This window comes from Macaca mulatta, chromosome 10 (assembly GCF_049350105.2).
Source record: "Macaca mulatta isolate MMU2019108-1 chromosome 10, T2T-MMU8v2.0, whole genome shotgun sequence".
NCBI classification, from domain to species: Eukaryota; Metazoa; Chordata; class Mammalia; order Primates; family Cercopithecidae; genus Macaca; species Macaca mulatta.
The window spans coordinates 82,548,985-82,574,725 of NC_133415.1; the positions used below are offsets into that span (position 1 = coordinate 82,548,985).

The 25,741-nt window shown below is 44.6% G+C and overlaps 1 protein-coding gene across 2 annotated transcripts; it reads left to right on the plus strand.

Annotated features, from left to right (window-relative positions):
• Positions 1-990: 990 nt before the first annotated feature.
• On the plus strand, positions 991-25,741 carry LOC715912 (signal-regulatory protein beta-1). 2 transcript variants are annotated; one of them, XM_001113511.4, is made up of 6 exons: positions 991-1,176; positions 10,346-10,699; positions 17,330-17,647; positions 18,236-18,568; positions 23,109-23,223; positions 23,827-25,741. In XM_001113511.4, exons 1-5 carry the CDS (start codon positions 1,104-1,106, stop codon positions 23,219-23,221), a joined length of 1,191 nt encoding a protein of 396 aa, XP_001113511.3. In that variant the 5' UTR covers positions 991-1,103; the 3' UTR covers positions 23,222-23,223; positions 23,827-25,741. The 2 variants fall into 2 exon arrangements, with proteins under 2 accessions (XP_001113511.3, XP_077807516.1); XM_077951390.1 differs by lacking the exons at positions 17,330-17,647; positions 18,236-18,568 and having other exon boundaries at positions 999-1,176.

The window sequence follows — 25,741 nt, forward strand, 5'->3', positions numbered from 1 at the left end:
GCAGAACAAAAGGTATTAAAGTTGATGTGATGGCCTCAGGAACCTGTCCGCCATATTCTCCCCCAATCATAACCCTATCCTTTTTCCATAACCCACAACCCTCACTTCACCCCACAAAACAGATCCTTACTAAACTAAAACTACTGGCTCTCCTCGAAGAAGTCGGGAAATGATTTCTTCTACTGGATTCAAGCCCATGAAAGTGCCAAAGTCCAGATTAGACTGAATTTGGGCTACGTTTCGCCAGTTATATCAGTAAAAGTTTAGAATAGCTGGGCGCGGTGGCTCAGACCTGTAATCCCAGCATTTGCGAGGCCGAGGCGGGCGGATCACGAGGTCAGGAGATCGAGACCATCCTGTCTAACACAGTGAAACCCCATTTCTACTAAAAATACAAAAAATTAGCCGGGCGTGGTGGCGGGCGCCTGTAGTCCCAGCTACTCTGGAGGCTGAGGCAGGAGAATGGTGTGAACCTGGGAAGCGGAGCTTGAAGTGAGCGGAGATCGGGCCACTGCACTCCAGCCTGGGCGACAGAGCAAGACTCCGTCTAAAAAAAAAAAAAAAAAAAAAAAGATTACAATAAAGAATCATTTCAAAAGCAGACCTGTTTCCTCTCCAACATCAAGAGGGTCCTTGTGATCCCTCCTGCTGCGCCCTGCTGAATAGCACTTGGTTGAGGCTGGTGCAGAATGAAGCAACAAGCCAACTACATCCTAGGGTCTTAAGATGGAGAGTTTAGGGCACAGATCACAACCACAGAACTTCTTGACCCAAGACCCTCAGCTGGCAAATCACCAAGAAGACCTGAAGATGGGGAAGGCGGCCATGTGGAGAGAACACAGGCCTCAGTTGAGGAGGAAGCATTATTTTTGCTCAGCCTGTCTGATTCTCCTGAAAATGGAGCACGAGTAACTCTGTGCTTTGTAGCTGCCTGCTGTGCCTGATTTCTATGTTACAATCTAAAAGCAAGTTACTGTCCCAATCCATCATAGCCACTTCCTCTTGAATCGAGGGAGGCGGGGCTTGTCTTCTCTCCTCAGAGCAGAGCCTGACATCTCCCCACCACAGACGTTTGAACAGAGCAGGCTCCTGAGGTCTTCAGGATGCCTGTCACAGCCTCCTGGCCCCACCCTCCTGGTCCTTTCCTGCTGCTGACTCTACTGCTGGGACTCACAGGTAAGCATTGCCTTGGGCTAGAACCCTTTCTCTCTGCTGCCGTGGCAATGCCCTGCCCCTGGACCTTTGGGGATTCCAGACAACCACAAGTGCTGCCAAGGAAGGCCAAAGATGGGGCCTCAGAGCAGGAAATCAGGGAGTTGAGCACTTTCTCTGTGGATCAGCAACTGGCTACCAGGGGCAGCTGGCTACCAGAGTCACAGGATGATTGAATCACCACCACCACAATTACTTACATTTTGATCTATTTCATTTGACTAACACAGAAAAATCATTATTTATATCCTTACCAGTCTTGAGACTCTGGGGCCAAACAACCTACCCAAGGACAGAGCAAGCTCAGAGACAGCCTGAGAGGGCTGTGTGACTCCAGACCCAGCCTTCTGTATTCAACACCCAGAGGAAGTGAAGTCTGAAATGGTGCCTTCTTGAGTTGGGCAGAGGTGCAGTGTTTCCCAGGGATGTTCAGCCACTGTCCTCCCTAAGGGTGCTCCTTACATTGTCCTGTGTTCCCCCATGATCCTTCCTCCCCTGTGACTTGAGTCTTACCACCCATTTTTCGGTCGCCTCTTCCTCTTTAAGAAGTTCTGCATTTGCTGCTTATTGGGGCCTATATTCCTTTCCTAGGGCTTCCATAGTAAAGAACCATAGACTGAGTGGCTGAAACTACACATTTACTTCCTTGCAGTTATGGAGGCCAAAGTCCAAGATCAAAGTGTCGGCAGGATTAGTTTCTACTGAGGTCTTTCTCCCTGGCTTGTAGAAGACATCTCCTCCCTGTGTCTCAACCCATGATTTTCCCTCTGTGTGTGTGTCTGTGTCCTCATCTCCTCTTCTTATGAGACCGTCACTCATATTGGATTAAGGCCCACCCCAATGACTTCATTTAACTGAACTGCTTCTTAAAAACCCTGTCTCCAAATACAGTCACATTCTGAGGTGCTAGGGTTGGAGCTTCAACACATGCATTTTAGGGGACACATTCTGCCCATAACAGATACCAACACACACACACGTGTGCAGTGGTCCCCAATCTTTTTGGCACCTGGGACTGGTTTCATGGAGGATAATTTTTGCAAGGACCTAGATTGGGTGGGTGGGGTGGACGGTTTTAGGATGAGACTGTCCCACCTCAGATCATCAGGAATTAGTTAGATTCTGATAAGGAGCACACAACCTAGATCCTTCGCATGCACAGTTCACAATAAGGTTGACACTCCTATGAGAACCTAATGCTGCTGCTGATGTGACAGGAGGCAGAGCTCAGGCAATAATGCTCACTCACTGGCTGCTCACCTCCTCCTGTGCAGCCCAGTTCATAACAGGCCACGGACCTGTACCCAACCACAGCCTGGGGGTTAGAGATCCCTGCATGTGTACATAAAAGTGATTGTAAGTGTGTACACACACACACATGAGATTTCATTTTTTATCAGTTTCTCCAACTTTAATTTCAATTAAAGCTTAAGAAAATGTTTTTTATTTTGATTTGAGAAAAGTATACTTCTCATGTACAACATATTATGACATGTGTACATTTCTGGATGACTAACTTCAGCTAATTAACATATGCATAATCTTACACACTGACAATTTTTATGGTGAGAACTCCTAAAATTTATGCACTTAGCAATTTTGAAGGATATAAATCATCTTATTAACTATAGACTCCATATTGTACAGTAGATATCTGGAGCTAATTTCTCCTATCTGAAAAAAAATTGTGTGTCCTTTGACTAATACTTACCCCACTGCACCCCTTGTCTAGCCCTGGTAACCACCATTCTACTCTAGTTCTTTGAGTTCAACTTTTTTAGATTCCATATACGAGAGAGATCATGTGGTGTTTGTCTTTCTGTGCCTGGCTTTTTACACTTAGCATAATACCGTCCCGGTTCATTCATATTGTTGTAAATGACAGGATTTCCTTCTTTTGTACAACTAATTAGAATTCCACTGTGTATGTATGTAGACCACATTTTCTTTATCCATTTATCTGTTGATACACGCCTAGGTTGATTCCATATCTTGGCTATTGTAAATAATGCTGCAGTGGACATGGGAGTGCAGATATCTCTGTGACATGCGGACGTCATTTCCCTTGGATATACGCTCAGTAGTGAGATTGCTGGATCATATGATAATTCTATTTTTAAATTTTTGAGGACACTCCATACTGTTTTCACTAATGGATGGCCTAATTTTCATTCCCACCAACTGTGTGTAAGGGTTTCCTGTTCTCCACATACTCTCTAACACTAGTTATCATCTTTTTAATAATAATCATTCTAACAAGTGTGAGATGATAGATCACTGTGGTTTTAATTTGCATTTATCTTAAGAATGGTGAGGTTGGATATTATTTATATGTTGACTGGCCATTTTAATGTATTCTTTTGAGAAATGACTATTTGGCTCATATTTTACTTGGGTTGTTTTCTTATGATTGAGTTGTTTGACTTCCTTACATATTTTGCATATTAACTCTTCGTCACATGTATGGTTTGAAAATATCTTCTCCCATTTTGTAGGTTGTCTCTTTACTCGGTTGATTGTTTCCTTGGCTGTGTAGAAACTTTTTAGTTTGTTGTAGTGCCATTTATTTATTTCTGCTTTTGTTGCCTGTGTTTTGGGGGTCGTATCCAAAAATTCATTGCCCAGACCAACATCATGGAACTTTTCTTCTAGTACTTTTACAGTTTCAGATCTTACATTGAAGTCTTTAACACATTTTGAGTTGATTTTTGTATGTGGCATGAGACGGAGGTCTAATTTCATTTCTCTATACCTGGATATTCAGGTTTCCCAACACCCCTTTTTGAAGAGACTGACCTTTCCCCATTGTGTCTTCTTGACCTTTTTGTCAAAAGTCAATTGAGTGCAAATGTGTGAATTTATTGCTGGGCTCTCTGGTCTGATCCATTGGTCTATGTGTCTCTTTTTGTGCCAACGCCCTGCTGTTTTGATTACTATGGCACTCTAGAAGATTTTGAAATCAAGCTGTGTGATGCCTCTAGCTTTGTTCTTTTTGCTAAAACTTGCCTTAGTTATTCATGGTTTTCTATGGCTAATATGAACTTAAGGATTGTTTGGTCCATTTCTGTGGAATTTCATTGAAATTTTACTGGTATTGAATTGAATCTGTGGATCTCTTTGGGTAGTATGAACATTTTACAATAGTAATTCTCCAGTCCACAAACATGGGTATCTTTCTGTTATTTGTTTTCTATTTTTTTAATCTGGGTTTTATAGTTATTCAGTGTGCAGGTATTTCAGTTCCTTGATTAAGTTTATTCCTAGCTATCTTACCCTTTTTGGTAGCAATTGTAAATAAAATTGTTTTACTGATTTTTTTCCCCAATAATTTGCTATAAGTGTATGAAACTACTGATTTTTACTCATTGATTTCATATATTATATCTGTGGCCTATTTGTTTGTTGATTCTAAAAGTTTTTAGAGATTTTGGGGTTTTCTCTATGTAAGACAGTGCCATATGCAAACAGGGATAATTTATCTTCTTCCTTTTTGATTTGAATGACTTTTATTTACTTCTTTTGTGCAATTATTCTGGATAGAACTTCTGATACTATATGTTGAATAGAGATCTTGAGAGTGGACATCTGTCTTGTTCCTGATCTTAGAGTAAAAGCTGACAACTTTTCACCATTGGGTATGATGTTTGCTATGGATATGTCCTGTATGGCCTTTATTGTGTTGAGGAACATTTATTTGATATCTAATTTCTTGAGAGTTTTTATCATTAAAAAATGTTAAATATTGTCAAATGCTTTCTTTGCCTGTGTTGTATGGTCATATGGTTTTTGTCCCTTGTTCTGTTGAAATAGTGTATCACATTTAGAGATTTATGAATGTTGTACCATCCTTGAATTCCTGGGATAAATCTAACTTGATCATGTGGAAACATAGAGCAGTAGTAGTAGTAGTAGTAGTAGTAGTAGTAGTAGTAGTAGTAAGACTTCCCTTACTGTAATCTTCAACTTATTTTTTGGTCTACAGGAAAGCACATTAAAGAGATGTTTGATTTTCTCTGTTGCCCAGTCATTCTCCCTCCTTTCTACCTCAGTCACCTTACCCCTGAAAATCCCCCAATCTGTTAAGCTAAGCAACAGGTAAGCAGACTTCTTAGTAAAATACACTTTCCCTCAAAACAGAACTTTTGCACATTCCTCTCTTGGAGTTCGCTCTTCCATTAATGGTAGGGGTGAAGAAGAAAGAAGGGGATAAAAGTAACAGAGAATCATGCCTATATTATCTATATCTGTCGTTATATTCATATCCATGTCCATATCCATATCATCACCTAATGTCCATTGAAGCCTCCAAGCCTCAGGAAATCTACCAAGTAATAACTTTACAATTTTTGAATACCCACCATGAGCCAGATACTGTGGGAAGTCGCTTACATTTCTGACCTCAGGTAACCATTATATCCAAGTTCCAAGTTCACCCTCCAACACAAATAAGGAAACAGAAGCACAAAGTGCTCCTAGGTTACTCATTGGTAACTGATAGAGTTACGATTTGAACTCAGGCACTTTGACTCTAGAGATCACAGGTTTCACCATTGCTCTTCTCAAACACTTTTGGTCTTGATCTTATTCCATGAAATTTCTGCAGGTGCTGCTCATGAGGGCGAGAAGGTGATGTGGTGTGAAAAGGGTTTGTGGTTTTCTTCTCCTTGACTCTTCTGATTTCTGCGTGTATACAACTCAATATTTTTTCACCAATTCACCCACATGGGAAACACATTTTCCAGCAAATTTCATAAAAGCAATTCACTTAAAATATAATATTTAGTCTCCTGGGAAAATGTTCCACTGAGCAATTCGCACATTATACACATATTTAACGAATACCTACTATGTGCCAGGACCTAACAAAGAACATTGTTGAATGAAAAAGAAAAAGTATGTGCCCTTTTGTTGCTTGTCTCCACTGGGGAGAATGACAGTAATCAATATACATGATAAATAGGCAAATAAAATAGCATATTAGACAGCAATAAGTGAAAATAAAGTATGCGTATATGACTTTTATTATTTTATAGAAGTTTCATATATTCATTTTATGGATGGTTTTTGTCATAAAAAGATCTCCAAATTTGTCAAATGGTCTTCAGTATCAAATGAGTTAATCATGCGTTTCTTCTCTTTCTTCTATAAATATGATATATTACATTGTTGGTCATTTGCGCATGGAAACATCCTTGTATTCCAGAAATAAATATCACTTGCTTGTATTGTATAATTCTTCTAATATGATGCTCAATTCAGTTTGCTAGTATTTGGTTGAGGATTGTTGCATCAACAAACCAAGTAGTAATAATGTCAACTGTCAACAGAAAAGGTGTGCAGCTGTACCTGGCAGTGATTTTAATTTTGTGTTGTAGTGCAAGTTTAAATTTCAATGGGTGTCATTTCAGATGAGCAGAGCCTGGCCTGTGGGGCAATTTATGGTTAATGATTTGCAACAGGAAAATATTATCCTTAAATCTGGACTCCAAGTCAGGAGATTCTAGTAGGTAACCAGTCAGTTGTTTTAATGGAGTATAGCATAGGCCACAAAGAACATTATTTTTGCATCAAGGCCCTGAGGAAATATATAGCCGTCATGAGTGGTCTAGAGACTCCAAGAGGCATGAAAGACATCGCCGAAGTCTCTACAGAGAAGAGATATTTTTGTTTGTTTATTCATTTAAAGACACTAACAGGAGTACCCGTTGATTTTAATTTGTAAGTAAAATTTGTAAATATGTTGCCACGGGCATCCCAAAAAAAACTTACAGATGCTGGATTATGTGACATTAATATGCATATCACATGAATCTTCTTTGAAGAGGTGTTACCAATGTTATATCTACTTGTGCTCCTGAAGAAAGGTGGATGTCATTATTGATATTGGAACAGGATCCTTGCTTCAGGATGGAGAGCCATGGCAGCACTCCAAAAGGCAACACAAAGCTGTACATAGCATAGTACAAGAAAGTCATCAGGGTAAAAAGCCTTCTCAAATTGTGGAGCCAATCAGAGTAGCAATTCTGTAAGTCATGAGGAGTCAAAGGCATTTCCTACGAACTTTCCACCCGAGTTTAGAATGATCCCATCCTCATTGCCATTACTATTGAAAATGTTAGAGTGACTCCTGCTGGTTGAATCTTGGAGGATCACTCTAGCATGGCCATGAAAAGTTCATATGAAGAGGCATATTCACAGTTCCTAGAGAAGGCAGAAGGGCAGGCCATGAAGGAAGCCATGTGCCAGGAGCTCCCAAGGAGCAGGCTCAATCAAGCAGATGGATAGGCAAGAGAGATGGGATTCCTGGGCAAGTGCCTTTACTGGGAGTCAAGGTGAGGGACACAAGCAAAAACCATGATAGGTTTTACTAGAGTGTTTCAATGTCACTAAGTCACAGTAGGGGAGGACAAAAGGAGGAATTGTGGCAGGGACCAGCTTTAAAATACTGGTTACCTGGTCACCTGGGCAGGGTGCTCGCAGCTTGTTTGTGGGATATTGAAGCATGATTCTTTAAAAATGTACACATAACTGGACATCTTTATTTCTTTATACAACTTTGAGTTACCATGCAGCATCCTTTCATTTCCACCTGAACCCCCCCCCATTAGTATTTCCTGTAGGTAAGGTTTAGTGGTCATGAACTCTGTTAGCTTTTGTTTATCTGAGAATATCTTAATTTGTCCCTTGTATTTGAAGGACACTTTGCTGGGTATAGAATTCATGATTGATATATTTTTCCTCTTTTAATGTTTTGAACTTACCATCCCTCTATCTTCTGGACTTCAGTGCTTTGTATAAGAGCTCAGCTGAAAATCTTATTGAGGGTCTCTTTTATGCAAGGAATCGCTTCTGTCCTGCTGCTTTAAGGATTCTCTCTTTGACTTTAGTTTTCAACAGGTGGGTTATAATGTGTCTTAGTGTGGGTCTCTGAGTTTATTTTTTAGTTCAACTTCTGTTTTTTCTGTGTCTTAAATTCGTAGATTCCTGTATTTTATCAAGTTTGTGAAGATTTTTGCCCACTATGTCTTCAAGTAATCTTCTATTCCTTTCTCTCTTTCTCTTTTTTCTCCCTGGAACTCTAGTAAGGTGTATGTTGATACATTTGATAATGTCTCACAATTCCCTTAGATTCTGTGCTCTAGACTTTATTCTATTTTCTACCCATACCTCAGTCTCAATAATTTCAATTATTCCGTCCTCCAGTTTTCTGATTATTCTTCCACCTGCTTATACCCATTAGGGAACTCCTCTAGTGGACTTTTAGTTATTGTACTTTCAATTCCTAAGTTTGTTTCATTTCTTCATATAATTTCTCTTTCCTTACATTCTCATTTTGTTAAGACATTTATATTCCTTTAGTTCTTCATCAATTATTTCCTTTACCTCTCAGCATTTTTAAGACAGTGATTTTAACATCTGGGTTTAGTATCAGGGTGGAGCTAATACATCACAAGGGTGCTTATAAGAAGGAGGAAGGAGATTAATTCTTGGAGAAGGACATTGAAACATCCTTGTATTCCAGGATGTTTGCATGTGAAGTTGCAAGCAAGAGGTTAGAGTGGTGGGAATATGTAACTGTGAGAAAGGAATATGAGAAAACTCTAGAATTTGGAAAGGCCTCCAGAAGACACACAGCTCTGCTGAAAGTTCTTTAAAAATTGTCGAAATGGAAGGTGTAAAACATGATGCCTTCATATACGTATACATATACGTAGTGAAATGATTATTAAAGTTAAGCAAATGGACACATCCATCATCTCCCATAGTTATGCTGCATGTGTTTTATGTCAACAGCACCTAAAATGTGCTTTTGAAGCAAAAATACTGAATTCAATACAACATTATTAACTAAAACCCACAGATTGCAAATTTATTCTCTGGACTTCTTTGTCAGACTTACTGCAATTTTGTATCTTTTGACTTCCCCATCACCTCCCCCAAGTTCACCTGTAGTCACCACTGTTTCATTCTCTATCTTTATGTATTTGACTTTTATCATTTCTTCTTGATTGTACCCCAGTAACACTATTTTGGACTTCTAACCTCCAGAACTATAAAATGTAACATTTTTTAAGACACTAAGTTTTGGTAATTTGTCACATCAGCATTAGGAAACTTAGGTAATGTGATTATGCTATGGGTGAAAAATTACCAGGGGCTTAAAACAATGTTGTATTTCCACTGGAAGCTACATATTCAGTGTGTATTGGCAGTTCTGCATGCAACTGTCATTCACGCATCCAGGCAATGGAGCAGGCCCCATCAGAGCCTTGTGGGTCTCTGGAAGGGAGAAATTGATCCATAGAGGCTCTTGCAGTTGAATGCACAACCCATAAATTATACCCATCACTTCTGCTCAAAACTCAAGGGTCTAAAGAAGTCACAGGGCCCCACCCAATCCAGCGATACAAAAAGTGCCACACTCCATGTAGCCACAGTTGGAGGCCATATTTGGCAAAACATGGCACTTTCAAGGAGGGCTCAATAGTTCTACTCAGGTCCTCAACCCAAAGCTCTACATTGAAATTTAACCTCTTGGGCAGGCGCAGTGGCTCACGCCTATAATCTCAACAGTTTGGAAGTCCAAGGCAGATGTATTGCTTGAGCCCAAGAGTTAGAGACCAGTCTGGGCAACATGGTGAAACTGTATCTCTACAAAAAATGCAATAATTGGCCAGGTATGGTGGAATGCACCTGTGGTCCCAGCTACTTGGGAGGCCAAGGTGAAAGGATCACTTGAGCCTGGGTGGTTGAGGCTACAGTGAGCTGTGATTGAGCCACTGCACCCCAGCCTGGGCAGCAGACACAGCAAGACCCTGTCTCAAAAAGAAAAGAAAAGAAAAGAAAAGAAAAGAAAAGAAAAGAAAAGAAAAGAAAAGAAAGCAAACGGAAAGAGGAAAAGAAAATAAGGAAAAGGAAAGTGAACCTCTCTGTGCCTCAGTGTCCTCGCTTCTATTGCAGTCTTATGTTACAGGCCAGTTGTGCGGCTTAAATGAGATAATGCATGTAGTGGGCTGAGCTCAAGACCTGCTCCTAGTGTACACCCAGTCAATGAAAGTCATTGATAAACACTGGGGGAAACACACAGGATCACATAAGGATGAAAAAATGACTGCTTTGTGCTCCTTTCCAGGAAGGTTGTGTGAGGAGGAGCTGCAGGTGATTCAGCCTGAGAAGTCCATATCAGTTGCAGCTGGAGAGTCAGCCACTCTGAACTGCACTGTGACCTCCCTGATCCCTGTGGGTCCCATCCAGTGGTTCAGAGGAGTTGGACCAGGCCGGGAATTAATCTTCAATCTGCAAGAAGGGCACTTTCCCCGGGTAACACCTGTTTCAGACCCCACAAAGAGAAACAACATGGACTTTTCCATCCTCATCAGTAGCATCACCCCAGCAGATGCCGGCACCTACTACTGTGTGAAGTTCCGGAAAGGGAGCCCCGATGTGGAGTTGAAGTCTGGAGCAGGCACTGAGCTGTCTGTGCGTGGTGAGTACAGTGCGGGCCTCCTTCGTCCCCTGGTGTGTGACAATAAGTCAATAATTACATTATCCATTCTTGGAGCAACAATCAGGTGTGGTGGTGGCTGCTCATTTTCTTGATCTGATGTCACCCCTTCTCCGGATCACGTGAGTTGAGGCTTGGAGATGTCATGGTAGTCGTTCGAGGCTCCATGGTTTGTAAATGATGGAAAAGAAGGCATCCCCAGTCTGTGGCTCTACAGCTCTTGTCTTTCCAAAGCTGACCCAGCCCTTTAGTTTCACAGATGAGGGAACTGACAATTTGAGTTACTTGCCCAGGCACAAGTCTGGACTATGCCTTCTGCCTCCAGAGAAGGCTTCCCCCTGAGGGTGGCTGAGTCTCTTCTTTATGCAGCAGGCACTCACTGAGACCCCACTGTGCACCAGGCTCTGCCCTGGATGCTGTGCAAAGAGCAGTGAATGAAACAATCTAAAGCTCTTCCCCACCAAGCTTACATTCTCTTCCCTTCTAATGAGGAGAAATCCATCCAGGGCATGGAGAGGGTAAATCGTGTTTTTTTCTTTTTTTAATTTAATCTTCAGAAACACCCTACGGGGAAGATTCCTGGGAGGCACATTCACTGTTGAATCTGATGGCCTGGTGGAAGAGATGCCAATAAGTTTGGGATTTGCTGTGGGTCCATTTGGGAAACCCTTGTGGGATTCGGGGACTGAGTCACACAGTCACCATGGGCTCCGAGCAGAGCTGCGTCATCTCAGAACGTCCCTTACCTCAGGAAAGAGGTCCCACAACTGGGTGACTTAGGGGTTCCCCATGTAAGGCAGCAACAAGGCTTATTTGGGGTTTCCTGCCAGAGGCTCAAGAGCCTCGTCCTAACTCCTGAATTCTGGAATGTCAGCACAGGAAGGAACTTCAGACCATCCAGCCCAACCCCCTTTACAGATGGGAGACTGAAGCCAAGACATGACAGGGGCCTTGTCTATGGTCACAGGACCAGTTAGTGACAGAATTGGAGCCAGAGTCCATGTCTGAATCGAGGCAGTCTCCTTCCTTCCCCAGTGTTGGATGCTGTCTCCACAGAAGAGCCGGGTGCGTCATAGGTGCTCAATAAAAGCTCCTCAAACAGAACCACAGGTCAGAGAGCCAGCATTTCTTTTTTCATCAGTTTCCCACAGGTTCACAATGCACCTCACATGCAGACACTAAAGCTCGCTGGTGATTGGAAAACTTCTCCCAAACGTACACCCTATCACTCCATAGCAAGATTCCACATCAGGACATAGAGAGCTGCTCCAGTTTCTTTACAGATGAAAAATAATCTATGGAAATATCAAATTTTATTTTACAGTCTTCTGTTGATGGATATGTAAGTTATTCCCACCTTAGCCACTAAAACAATCATGCAGTGGATGACCTTGTACATGTGTCACCCTACTCAGGCGGGAGACACCCACTGGAAGTGGCATTCTTAGGTCAGAGGATAGTGTGTTTTCATATTTGAGAATATTGCCCAATTTCCCTCCTAGATGACATAGCAATCAGAGATTACAGACATAGGCCACCGTGCCTGGCTAATTTTGTATTTTGTAGAGATAGGGTTTCTCCATGTTTTTCAGGCTGGTCTCGAACTCCCGACCTCAGGTGATCCGCCCACCTCAGCCTCCCAAAGTGCTGGGATTACAGGCATCAGCCACCATGTTCGCCCTACTTCAGACATTTCTAAGACAGTGGTTTTAACATATGACTCTGGTATCAGGGTGGACACAATGTATAAGAAATGTCCTTACAAGAAAGAGGAAGGAGATTAATTATTGCAGAAGGACTTGTGAGGATGCAAGCAAGAGGTTAGAGTGATGGGAAGATGTAACTGTGAGAAAGGAATGTGGGCAGCCTCTGGAATTTGGAAAGGCAAAAAACAGAACCTCCAGAAGACACATAGCTTTACTAACAGTTTTTTAAAAAACGTGTATATGTAAAGCATAAAACATGATGTTTTCATGTACATGTATGTGCATTGCCTAGTAATGTCTGAAATCAGCTCCTCGTATCCCTTCAACTTAGACATGGAAGGTGACTTTATCCTGATTGTGCAGATAATATTGGCAAAGACACTGAAGTTTCCAGGTGGTGCCTCCCCAGCCCAGGCAGTCACAGCCAGTGGTGGCTCAGGTGGTGCCTCCCCAGCCCAGGCAGTCACAGCCAGTGGTGGCTCAGGTGTGACTCAGATCTGCTAACTCCTAGTAAAGTGCTCACTCCTCTTTGCTATGCTCTCAGTCTAAATGATGAGTTAGATGAGAAAGGAGGGAGGCGGGGAAGGGGGCCAGAGAGCAGTGGCTGTGCCAGAGTTTCCTTGTAACCAGTGCTATGAGGGAGGAGCCATTTGCTACCTCCTTTAAAGATGAGGACACTGAGGATCAGAGAGGAGACCTGACTTGGGACCAGGTCAGTGAGGCAAGGCTGGAACCCTCAGTCTGACTCACAGCCCTTGTCTCTGCAACACTCAGCTGTGGTTTTTCAAGTGTGGAGAAATGCTCCAACCTTCTCTTTCTAAACTCTTGCATTGTTCAGTTCTACAGCACAAAGTATTAAAAACAAACCAATAACCCTGTAGGGGTAGGAGGGGTTGGTTTTACACTCCCATCAGAAAGGTCCTGCATGTGTCCCATCATATGCCAAGCTGGTCCTAAAGCACAGGTCTCAGCACACATGAAGCATTTAGGACTCTCCCCTCAGGTTATGCTGTTTCTCCTTCACTCAGCAGCATCCATTGAACAGAGTAGAGCCTCCTGAAGCCCAGCAGAGCATATATCTGTCCGCTCATGGCGCTGAGGACTAAGGATGAGATGAGGCATTTCCTAGAGAGTGTTTGGGGACCATGTGAGCAAGAGTTTAGATTCTCCCCTCTGGCTGTCAGGAGCCCACTGTCTTTTGTTTATGGCTGCAACGAAAGCAGGCCTGGGCAGCCAGAAAGGAGGCTTCTCCCTAACATTACATGACGTCTAGAATCTCAAGGGGACAATTGAGGTGGCTGTCAGTGTTGGGGCTCAAGAACCTAAAACACTTGCTCTGTTAATGGACATAACTGCTTGGTGGGACACAGGAAATGCCCACTGGGACACATGGAGGACGAGGAGACAGTGCCTTCATTTTGTTCAGCCTCAGTTTCCTCATCTGTAGAATGGAGACAATCAAGGACTCCTTTAGGAAAGTGGAAAGTGTTTAAGGTTCTCTCTGTAAATCACCTAGCACACTGTAGGCACCCCCAAAGTGAGGTGTTATTTCAAGATCATGTGATCTTGAGCCAGTCTTGCCTTCCCTTGAGTCCTTGGGTTCCCCATCGGTGCGATGCTGATTATCATGGCCCCGTTCCGGGTTCTGTGAGGATTGCAGAGGATGTGCACAGAGCCCCAGTGGTGGTGGTGTTCAGGTTATTACTGAGCTTCTGCAGAACGATGGTTAGGAGAGCACGGGCAGTATCCCAGCTGCCTGGGCCTCTTCCCGGCTCTGACTCTTCCTGGCTCTGCCACCTGGGACAAGGCACTTTGCCACCATAGGCCTCGATGTCCTCACCCTTTGATGGTAACGCTGACCTCACAGACTGGGCAGAGTCTGAAGGAGTGAAATCGTGTAAAATGCTTAGGGCATCAACGAGCACACAGTAAATGCTCAATAAATGTGAGCTTGTTAGGGTGAAGCTGTGTGACCTCAGACAGGTCAGGGCATCACTAGGCCCCAAGTATAAACGGGTTTGGGTTGGGGTCCAGTGGCTTTCAACCTTGGCTGCTCATTACAATCACTGGGAAAACTATCAAAAAAAAAGTTAACAAAGCTGGACCCAGGATCCTCCTAAAAATGCCAGTTTAATTGGTCTAACGTGGGCCTGGCATCTAAAGTTCTGAATGGCTCCAGAAGATTCTCACACACAGCCCCCTAGCAAAAGCGGTGCCCCAGGCTTTGGGGCTTTGAGAACAGCTTTTTGGGCCATGGGTGCTTCAAAACAGACATGCTGGGAACATTCTGGGAGGCCCCAGAAGCCTGGACAGGACCCCTCCCGTGCTACTGGCCTCAGGGCCCAAGATAGGAGACTGGGACAAAGCCTCGCTCAGATGCAGCCTCAGTGCTGGGGAACCTTCTGTCTTGAAAACGTTTGTATCTAAGCAGGTGCTGGAGGCCCAGCAAATCCTCACTCCTCGGCCCCGGAAGCCTCCCTCCCTCAGCACTCCCAGATGTCACTGAGGTATCTTTTCCCTCCTTCTTCCAAAATGCTTCCAGCTTCACCTGTGATCTTACTTGAAAGCCAGTTCACCAAACATGGTGGTTGCTGCTCCTTTTATCATTTGGGTTTTTCTGGCAGCTGCAGTGAGTAGGGTTTGAGCCTTTCGTTGGTATTTCTGCTCCTCTTTGTTCTGTTGCGTAAAGAATAGCTATGCAGCTCCAGTAGCAGTAATCACCAAACCTCATGATTACAGTCACAGGGGTTATTTATTAAGCACCTACTACATGCCAGGCTATGCACTTGCTTTTACCCTCGCTCATCTTCCCAGGGTGTGGTTTCTATCTACTTTTGGTCCTTGGCCAGCAAGGATCCTCTCAGAGTCTCGCCGTACACAAGGGCTCACATGAGGACCCCCTCTAAGAAATGGAGGGAGGATTAAAGTGCTGAGAGGTACAGAGAGAGCAGCCAGCGTCAGGTGGCCAAGAAGCCCTCAATAAATGGTAACTGAAGACAGCCTCTCAGCCCTCAAGGGACACCCATTTGCTGGTATCTCAAAGACTTGACATCTTCAAGTGACACCCTCCTTACTGTGCTCTCAAAATATTTCATGCAGGCCGGGCGCGGTGGCTCAAGCCTGTAATCCCAGCACTTTGGGAGGCTGAGACGGGCGGATCACGAGGTCAGGAGATCGAGACCATCCTGGCTGACACGGTGAAACCCCGTCTCTACTTTAAAAATACAAAAAACTAGCCGGGCGAGGTAGCGGCGCCTGTAGTCCCAGCTACTCGGGAGGCTGAGGCAGGAGAATGGCGTGAACCCGGGAGGCGGAGCTTGCAGTGAGCTGAGATCCGGCCACTGCACTCCAGCCTGGGCGGCAGAGCGAGACTCCGTCTCAAAAAAAAAAAAAAAAAAAAAAAAAAAATTTCATGCGTATTAGGGAGCAAGATAATATTGGCAAAGGCAAACATGTGTAATATGTGCTTTCTAAGACGATGGCAGAAGGTTCAAGGTAACAATTAGCAATTTGCAGACACCCTTAAAACTCATCTACAGGGAGAAACCGCCTCATTGATCTGATTCTCCAGTGTGTTTGCTTTCAGGGCCCAGAATTGGTTTCTGCCTGTTGGTGTGGCCTGGGTCTTTGTCCCTTGTAATTAATTAACAATGAAAAAATTACCCCCCTTTGGCTTTCTTAGAACTCAGCGATTCTTGTTTTTGACCCAAACCTGACCTAACTGAAGATCCGTATGCCAAAAACAAATTTCCTATTTTCAAATGTAGGACTTGCAGCAGGTTAGAGCTACTAACAACAACAACAACAACAATGATGGTTAGGAAGGCCAAAGGAAAGAGCATTTATTGGAAAAATAAAGAGGTGCAATTTGGGTACAGTGAGTCAGCAAAACCCTGAATAGTGTCCGGTATGGAAACGCAGGAAAGATTTTTTTATAGGTGCCTTTCAAAAATATTGTTTTCGGGAACAGTTCATTAGCTGGTCAAAAATCCTAAACTGCAAACCTGTTCTCATTGGCTATTTAATTAAATTACTCCAGGTGAGAGAGATCAAAATCCCACGGACGCTGGCTTCAGTTAGTTGTTATCCAGGTCTACGGCAACATACTGTGGCTTGACCTTTAGCAGGTGTCATTCCAATGCTCTTACAAACTGTGGGTTCTACGTTAAAGCTTTATCCTTAATTAATGCCTTTTATTTGACAGAATGAAATATTTGTGAAAAGAATAAAAATATGGAAGGATTCATATTTGTATAACACCCAAAGAGAGACCTCTGTGTATCTGTAAATTCTGGGTTAAAGATAGATCTGTGTTTAATTTTGAGAAGCATCTTCTGTGTTTGATCCAGAGCAGAACTGCTTCCATCACCCCATTTAATCCTGGCGACATTCCAGGAAGTAGAAATGCCGTCCTCCTATTTTGCAGATGAGGAACTGGGTTTGTCAGGCCACCCCTCTCCTGGGCTAAGCAGCCTGGCTGCAGCTCTCATGGTGGTGCCACTTTGCCACTGTTCCTGACATTGGCTTCTATAAACGCCCTCTCTGAGGTTGGTGAGCTCTCCAGTGGAGGCCAGCTAGGACCAGTTATTAACAAGGAGGGAGACCAGTCAGTAATTTTGTTCCTATACCAAGATTGGTGGAAGTCACCCTGTGTGGAGAGGACTTTGAACTCAGGCCTGGACTTCCCTCTGGGACCTGCCCCTACTCACTGTCTGACCATGGGCTGGTTCTCACCTCTCAGAGCTGTTGTGGCCTGAGCTGTAAAATGAGAAAAGGAGACTGCCCTCCCAACATTATTAGAGAGATTAAAAACGAACGTCTCAGAAGGTTCTTAACGTGTCACACGCTTATTGTTAGTGATGGTCATCTCAGTAATGTCTCCTGATTATCGATGCTCCTTTTGCAGCCAAACCCTCTGCCCCCGTGGTATCGGGCCCCGCAGTGAGGGCCACAGCTGAGCACACAGTGAGCTTCACCTGCGAGTCCCACGGCTTCTCTCCCAAAGACATCACCCTGAAATGGTTCAAAAATGGGAACGAGCTCTCAGACTTCCAGACCAGCGTGGACCCCGCAGGAAAGAGCGTGTCCTACAGCATCCGCAGCACAGCCAGGGTGGTGCTGACCCGCAGAGACGTTCACTCTGAAGTCATCTGCGAGGTGGCCCACGTCACCTTGCAGGGGGACCCTCTTCGTGGGACTGCCAACTTGTCTGAGGCCATCCGAGGTAGAAGACCCTCAAACCCAGCCTAAGCCCACTTCTGGCTGCTAAGTCCACTCCCCTCTCCACAGGCTACTGCTCTAGATCTTGAATAGCCTGGAATCTAATCCCTGACGATGCTGCCCACCTGCCATGCACCTAGGTGTGCCGGTCACTTACTATCATTTTAATGGCAGCTGTGAGGGAGCCAGCAACCATGTGCCAAGCTCTGTGCTAGAGAGTTCCATTTATTTCACCAAGAACAACTACAATTAGTGAGCACCTACTGGGAGCCAAATCCCTATGTGCTTGGCGATTTCACTGATTTTGCTACAGTTCTTACATTCCAACTGTATGCCAGGGGTGGTGCTTGTAGATATCACTCATTCTTAGCCTAGTAGGAGCTATCAGTCCTTCAGCACCTACTGTGTGCCAGGCACTGTGCTTAGTAATTTCACTCATATGCAAAGAGCACCCTCAATGTCTGAGCACATGCTGCCTGCCTAGCACTGTCCTGGTGATGCCCTCACTGTGGTGGTGGGAGCTACATTATGGAGCCCTCCCTGTGATCTGTCTGTGCCACAAGGTCAGAGCTTCTGCCCTGTGCTGTTTCAGTTCCACCCTTCTTGGAGGTTACTCAACAGTCCATGAGGGCAGAGAACCAGGCGAACATCACCTGCCAGGTGAGCAACTTCTACCCCCAGAGACTCCTGCTGACCTGGTTGGAGAATGGAAATGTGTCTCAGACAGAAACAGCTTCGACCCTCACAGAGAACAAGGATGGTACCTACAACTGGACGAGCTGGCTCCTGGTGAACACCTGTGCCCACAGGGACGATGTGGTGCTCACCTGCCAGGTGGAGCATGATGGACAGCCAGCGGTCAGCAAAAGCCATACCCTGGAGATCTCAGCGCACCAGAAGGAGCAGGACTCAGATGTCACCCATGGTGTGGTTACTTCCCATTTTTAAATTTTGTCTTTTTCTTTAATGTTAAAAGTAGTATTCATGCTTGTCATAAAATAAGCTAGAAGTCTATAAATATAAAGTAAAATTTTAATGTCAGCTCCATGACCCCAAATTCTACACTCCACGGGTCACTACTACTTAGAAAGTTCAAGGCGACAATTGGCAACTTGAAGACACCCTTAAAACCCATCTACAAGAGAAACTGTGCATCAAGAGTTTGATGCACACCTTGATCAATCTTTTGGCGTAAATATACATTAAAGGAAAAAGGAGAGACGGAGGCGATGCATTTGTCTATGAAGTCCTGTGTTTCACCTTCTTCTGCATGTCTCATCAGTGCCCCACCTTCCCCTTTACACTTTCTAACCTCTACCTTGTCTCTGTTCTATTCTAAACTTTTCCATCTGCATCTGTGACCTCACCCAGCAGTCTCCGGCATCTGCTGTATAAATTTCAGAAAGACAAGTGAAGTTGAAACCTGGAGGAGGCCCCCAGGTGACCTGGTCACAGCACAGGCCTCTTCTGTGTTCCGATGGTGATATTTGACCAACAATAATCCCAGTCACTCTGCGCATGGACCATGTGCAAATTCCTGTTCATCTCTGATCTCCTTTCCTGCTTCAAACACCCAGTGACTTTGGAGTATTACCAAAGGGGAAACCAGGACTCAGGAAGTGATGAGGGATGATGTTGAAGACTTCTGGCCATTACATCAGGTTATTGGTCCAAACTAATGATGGTAAATCTGGTCCCTGAGGACAGGCTCACTACCAGGCTATATTGGGAATTTGTGCTAATTAGAGAAACTCTCCCCTTCTGCTGGGCTTTGTCCCAAGGATTTGAATTTGGCCAGTGTTTACCCTTTCTATAACCAAAAAATGTCTTGTTTCCCTCTCATATAATACCAGGAGGGGGACCCTCTCCTCTAGTCGAATGACAATCTTTGAGTGCTTTGACCCAAATGTCTCCTCCCACATCTCAGGGTCCCACAGCTTCCCCAACAGGGCCCTATCCCAGCATAGAAGCCATTGAAGCTGAGATTCATCTTCCTTTGTGATTCTGCTACTCTTCCAATGATGGCCGGGGCCCAACCTTCTATTCTTTCTGCCCTGAGGCACCAGAAAATAAGAATAAGGACTCAGGTTCCTTCCAAAACAGTATGATGTTTTCATCATCTCCTGGTCAGTGCTGAGTCACTGATTTGTTCATGTCCCTGCCTGCTGGAAGAGTAAAGACAGGACATAGAGGAGAAAAAATGTCCCCCATCATCAGAGATGTGTGGAAGGTGCATAGTGACATCCGCTGAAAACTTGCTCACACATGCACCTGCAGTTGCACCTTGAGTGATCATGTGATCAAGGATATTTTTCACAAAACCAATGTCATTGTCCACTGACATTTTAAACATTCAAATAACTAAATTTCATTAAATTATTAAAATAATTTCCTCATATCATCTAAAATGGAGTATACATTCAAATTTTACCAAAACTTTTCAGCTCCATTAACCTGTGTATCAAATTTGGTTTTAATTTATCTTTAAATGCTTATGTTTTCCTATGAAAGATCTGGGCCTCAGGAATATTTTTGGGTATTTTAAAATCATAGATTCAATTTCCTTAATAGTTTTGGGTTATTCACACTTTTCATTTCCTATTGAGTGAGTCCTGCTAAGTTGTGCTTTGCATAATTTTTGGTCCATTTTATCTAAGTTGTCACATTTATGTGTGTAGAGTTGTTCACAATATCCTCTTATAACTCAATGGTATCTGCAGGGTCTGCAATGGTATCCCACGTTTCATCCTAATACTGAAAATGTGCCATTTCTCTTTTCTTTTTTTTCAGTCATGCTAGAGGTTTTTCCCATTTTATTGGTGTTTTCGAAAGATTGACTCTATTTCAGTGGGTTTTTGTATTGTTTTTGTGTTTTCAGTTTCATTATCTGTTCTGCTCTCTCTTTTTTTCTTTTTTTTTTTATTAATTCCTATCACTCCTGCTTGCTTTAGGTTTACTTTGCCCTACTTTTTGTAGTTTCTTGAAGTGGGAGCTTATGTTTATTGACTTGAGACTTCCTCTTTTCTGTGTCCTCCCTTCATCACTTTCCACGGCTGGGGGCTGGTATTTGGGGGTTGGCTCCCTGGTGTCTGACTGCTGGGCTGTTCCTCAGTCCTCAGGTTCTTAACCTTGCTCTTCCACCTTGGAAGTTCTCCTATGCCTGCTCCTCATGATATTTCTTGGGTTCATAGTTGTACTTTTTAAGGTAGCACAGGATGAGATGATTCTGTACCATCTGGACAAGGTTGAGTTTTTCCTTAGACTTCCAACCACCCACTGGCGCTCAGACCAGGGCTGCCATTTTAGGGTGCTTTCAGTGTGTCTGACATAGCATCCTGGCTCATATAGTGAGTCTGGAAATGCATTTTAGGTTGTCTAGGCTGGCAGGCAAACTGCCTGATGCCTTCTGTGACGTGCTGCATCAGTGGCGTGGGAGCCTAGTGAGAGACTGTGCACTAGGGTTACGTGAGTGTTCCCTTTTGACTCACAGTCACTTTGCAGTTTGGCCTTCTCTCTTCAAGTAATATTTACAGCCTGGATTGTGTAGAATTTACTTTTCCTTTGTTGTTTCTTCTTTTGGCTTGGGGAGGATATTTATAGAGACAAGTAGCTGTGCTACTGCAACTGTCCCCAGCAACTCCGAAGTTAACTGACAATCTTTGATTGCTTTGACCCAAATGTCTCCTCCCACATCTCAGGGTCCCACAACTTCCCCATCAGGGCCCTACCCCAGCATAGCAGCCATTGAAACTGAGATTCATCCTCCACTGTGATTCTGCTACTCTTCTATGATGCCCAGGACCCGATCCTCTATTCCTTCTGCCCTGTGGCTCCAAAAAATAAGAATCTACAGTGCTGCCAAGTAGTCCTCTGGCTTCAGCACTGAACCTTAACTGATGATGAATCACTCTTAGTATCTCATTGTCTTTCTTCCAAGGATTCATGCCCAGCAACAGCTGACACCTTAGTTCTTATAAGGACCATTTCCCAATCTGTTTTCAAAAGGCTGAGGGCAAGGAATTTCCTTCCTGGGGTTACACCATCCCAGTTTACTGCCAGTGAAAGTGTTATCAATTGCAACACAAAAGCAAGTTAGGGCTTGTCCAGCCCCACTCACCACCAGCCCTGGGATCCTCCTTGCCAGATGATGAGTAATCAGATTCTAAACTTACATTTTAGAGTCTGCTTTCCAGACCACTTCCCAAGGTCAGTTTCTCTGGGAGGCCAGCTGGGGATGGATAAAGGAATGCAGGAAGCATCCTAGAGTGCTGTCGGAGTCAACATGCCTCAGGGAATGAGGAGGCAGGAGTGTAGGAGGAGGGAGGTGCTGAGCCACAGTGCAGGCAGGACAAACACAGAGCTGCTCCTGCAGAGAGGCCAAAGGCTGGAGGGTCCTGTAGAGTTGTTTTACATTGAGGGGAGGAGATAGCCCTTCATATTCCCAATACAGTCTATCTCTCACATGGGCTCCCCGCTAGAAGGAGTAAATTTGGGCAATGCAGCTCTCCTCAAGGGAGAGAAAGCCCCAGAGAGCCACCCAGCTAACTGCCGGCCTGCAACACCCCAGCGGCCACAGATGCTGAGGTCTCCCTTCCTTCCTTAAGGACCCACCAGCACCATTTAATTTATAAAAAAAGAGAAAAAAATAATACCTTTGTTACTTTTAACAGCCAAAACCCCTTATTTAAAAAATGCAGAGTCCAAACATGTGCTTCCTTAGATCTGACTCTCTGTGTCCAACAGAGAAATTTCAGATGACATCTGCACTAGGGTTGAGGTGGGATAGATGATGTCTGAGGCCCTCCCAAGCATGAGGCCCTTTCCCTGACTCACCAGGGTCTTTTCCAGCCAACAGGTTTCATTAGTTCTTGTCCCTGGAGGGCTCCCTGAGATCATGAGAATATGGGGTCATCCAAATACTCCTGGGGCTAAGAAGGGCAGCACGCAGCTCTCTCACTCTGAATCCATCCTCACACCACCTGCCCACCCTTTCCTAATCATTCTTATGACCCTGGGGTGTTGGACTTGTTTTGGACCCAGGAGTCACCCTGGGGGACATAATGATGGGCTCCCCTAGATTTGGATCCCACTAATCTCCGGGCACTCCCTAAACTCTCTGGCCTCAGTTTCCCATCAGAATGGAATAATAATCCCTGCCTCACAGGCTTGTGAGGATCAAGTGAGGAATCCAGTTGCCGTATGTATGAACACCTGAGTACACACTCTCTCCACCTTTTCCCTCCAGGAGGATAAGCTGACAGCCTGGGACAGGGTGAGTGAAAATGAGGAGCCACTTTCCCTGGCCTTTGCTTTCGGCTGGAGTCAGGGAAGCCAGAGCAGGATGGAAGTTCAAAAGACTCAGAGCACTGATGGGCCCAGGTAGCCTCAGATGGGGTAAGTGGAGGCCCCTGAGATGAGCTCCCAGGTGGCTCCTCTCATGGCTCCTCCTCTTCCCTGATTTCCAGGCCTGGCACTGGCTCCTACTGCTCCACTCCTCGTAGCTCTCCTCCTGGGCCCCAAGGTGCTACTGGTGGTTGGTGTCTCTGCCGTCTACATTTGCTGGAAACAGAAGGCCTGACTGTAAGTGTGGGAGAGGGAGGACTGACCAAGGGCTGCCGAGAAGGGCAAGACCAGCAGGAGGGCCCAGCTCACTTGCCATGCAGCTTCAGGGTCAGTGAAGTTTACAGAAGGTGACAGGGCTCCTTTATGACACCTAAGAGTTTCAGGGAACCCTGTGTGGGACTCCCAACCCACAGGAGGTGTGCAGGAGTTGGGATGCTTCAAGGGGGTTCAAAGGTGTCCCCAGTGCCCTTGCAGTCTCATGGAAAAGGTGGACAGAGGGATCTAAGTGAGGGCCAACTGAGTGGGTGGTCCCTTCCAGGCCACTGCTGGGACTCCATGGGGCTAAAGGAATCCGCACTTGTAGAGTAATGTTGAGAATCCCCAGATGGGCTGCTCTGAGGGCTACTCCTGCTCTGATCCTCTGTGTGTCTGAGTGGAAGGGAGGGAGGAGGGGGCATCAGGACTTGGAAGGAGGGCTGAGCTGGCAGAGTCCTACCTGAGGCCTGCCTGTCCCCCCAGAACAGACATCCCAAGAGACCAGCCCCAGAAACATAACAGACTCTCAAGAAGCATTTCTTGAATGATGAGCAGATGAATAAATGTGGATGTGTTTTCCTACAGCTCCTTTGCTCCTCCCCTGCCATGTGGGACCCTCAGTCTCTGCTGCCTCCTTTCTTTCTTGAGAGGCTCAACATGAGAGAAGGAGCCAGCGAGAAGTTTCTCCAGACTCAGCTCCAAACGCCTCCTCTCCCATGACGTCTGCCTGCCCACAGGCTACTGTTGCTCCTTCACAAGACGTTGATGCCCCAGAGCAGTGTCTCCATTCATGGTCCTGAGCAGGGGCCACGGGATTGGGCTCTGGGCACTGACTCACGGCACCTCCCTAGAAGGTGATAAACACGCCAAATCTAAACACACCAGGACTCCTCCCATCTATCGCCTTGGGAGTGACCATAAACCACAGACGCTCTCCAGGCTCTCAAGAGTTATCCCATCTTCTGGATTCCTGCCCCCTCCAACTCCCCCAGCCTTGCTGAGGTTCTCTATTGCCTCCTGAATACACATGAACCCCTATACCGATTTTAAGAAAAAAATGATTCTCTTTCCTCTTTGTCCAAGCATGCTATCCCTCAAACCCAAAAAGAAAGAAGCTCTACCTTCTCTCTCTGAGATGGGAACAGTATTTCTTCTAGCATCCTGCAGCCTTCCCAGTCCTGCTGCTCATGGTAGAAATGCTGCCACACTCCAACATCGAGGAGCCCTCCTTCACTTCCCTTTACAACCCGTATTCAATTCTGCCTACAAAATGCCTATGTCCACTTACATGCGATGGTAAATGTTTAACAGTGGACTTTCTGAAAGGGAAAAACCAAAAGCTGTTTTGTAGTGCTTGCCAATTTCTCTAGTGTAATAACTCCCAACCTGACCAATTTCACACTGTCAACACTTAAACAACCAGATTGCAAAATTCCTGAAATTTAACAATTGGTTTTCAAGGGCCAGTCCAAGCCTGCTGCAGGACACCTCTGAGTTACATCCATATCTGCACACTTCTCACTTCCACCACCACTCCCTGTCCCAACCAGCATCATCTCTTTTGGGACCACTCCTCTGGCTTTCATTTTTCAGCCACAGCAATTCTTTGGAAAAGTCAAATCATATCACTTCTCTGCTTCTTCCCCAACACAGCCGCATGGCTCCCACTCTCCCTCCTTCCAGTCTCTGCTCAATGTCACTTTATTAAAGGCACCTTCTATAAACTACCCTGTAGAAAATGTTATTTCTTTTCTCTGTCCCAGCATTCTCATTTCTCTTATCCTAATTAATTTTTTTAGCCCTTATTTACATAAGTATTATGCTGAATACAGGCAGCTCTCACTTTTCATGGCGGTGCAGGATTGCAAAAATGACTGTGCAACCTGAAACCTAGGAAAGCATTCTCCATATCCAATTAGAAAAACAATTATCAGTTTGTGACCTTTACCATTTTTTGTCAAAATATTAGAAACTCTCACACTCTCAGTTACAAATGTAGAGGACAATGAAACTATAATGAAATAAATATTTATTTGTGCACTGCAATTCAAAGCATTAGAAACATTGAGAGTTCAAGTGTTATTTCTTTGTAAAAATGTATCAAGAGTAGTTGGAAGAGTGCTTGCCTTTTTCTTGTATATTTCTGATATGGAGTGATATGGTTTGCCTCTGTGTCTCCATCCAAACCTCATCTCAAATTGTAATCTGCATGTGTTGTGGGATGGGAGGTGACTGAATCATGGGGGCGGACTTCCCCCTTGCTGTTCTTGTGACAGCAAGTTCTCGTAAGATCTCAGTGAGTTCTCATGAGATCTGGTTTTTTGAAAGTGTGTGGCATTTCCCCCTTCGCTCTCTCTCTGTCTCTTCTGCCACCATGTGGAGAAGGTCCCTGCTTCCTTTTCTCCTTCCACCATGATTGTAAGTTTCCTGAGGCCTCCCAGTCATGCTTCCTGTTAAACCTGTGGAACTGTGAGTCAATTAAACCTCTTTTCTTCATAAA

Bases quoted from the DNA above. Each gene is read 5' to 3' on its own strand.
- LOC715912 (XM_001113511.4), top strand. From the start codon at position 1,104: ATGCCTGTCACAGCCTCCTGGCCCCACCCTCCTGGTCCTTTCCTGCTG. The intron at 17,648-18,235 runs GTAGAAGACCCT...GTGCTGTTTCAG, and splicing joins CTTGTCTGAGGCCATCCGAG to TTCCACCCTTCTTGGAGGTT. The intron at 18,569-23,108 runs GTGTGGTTACTT...CCTGATTTCCAG, and splicing joins GGACTCAGATGTCACCCATG to GCCTGGCACTGGCTCCTACT.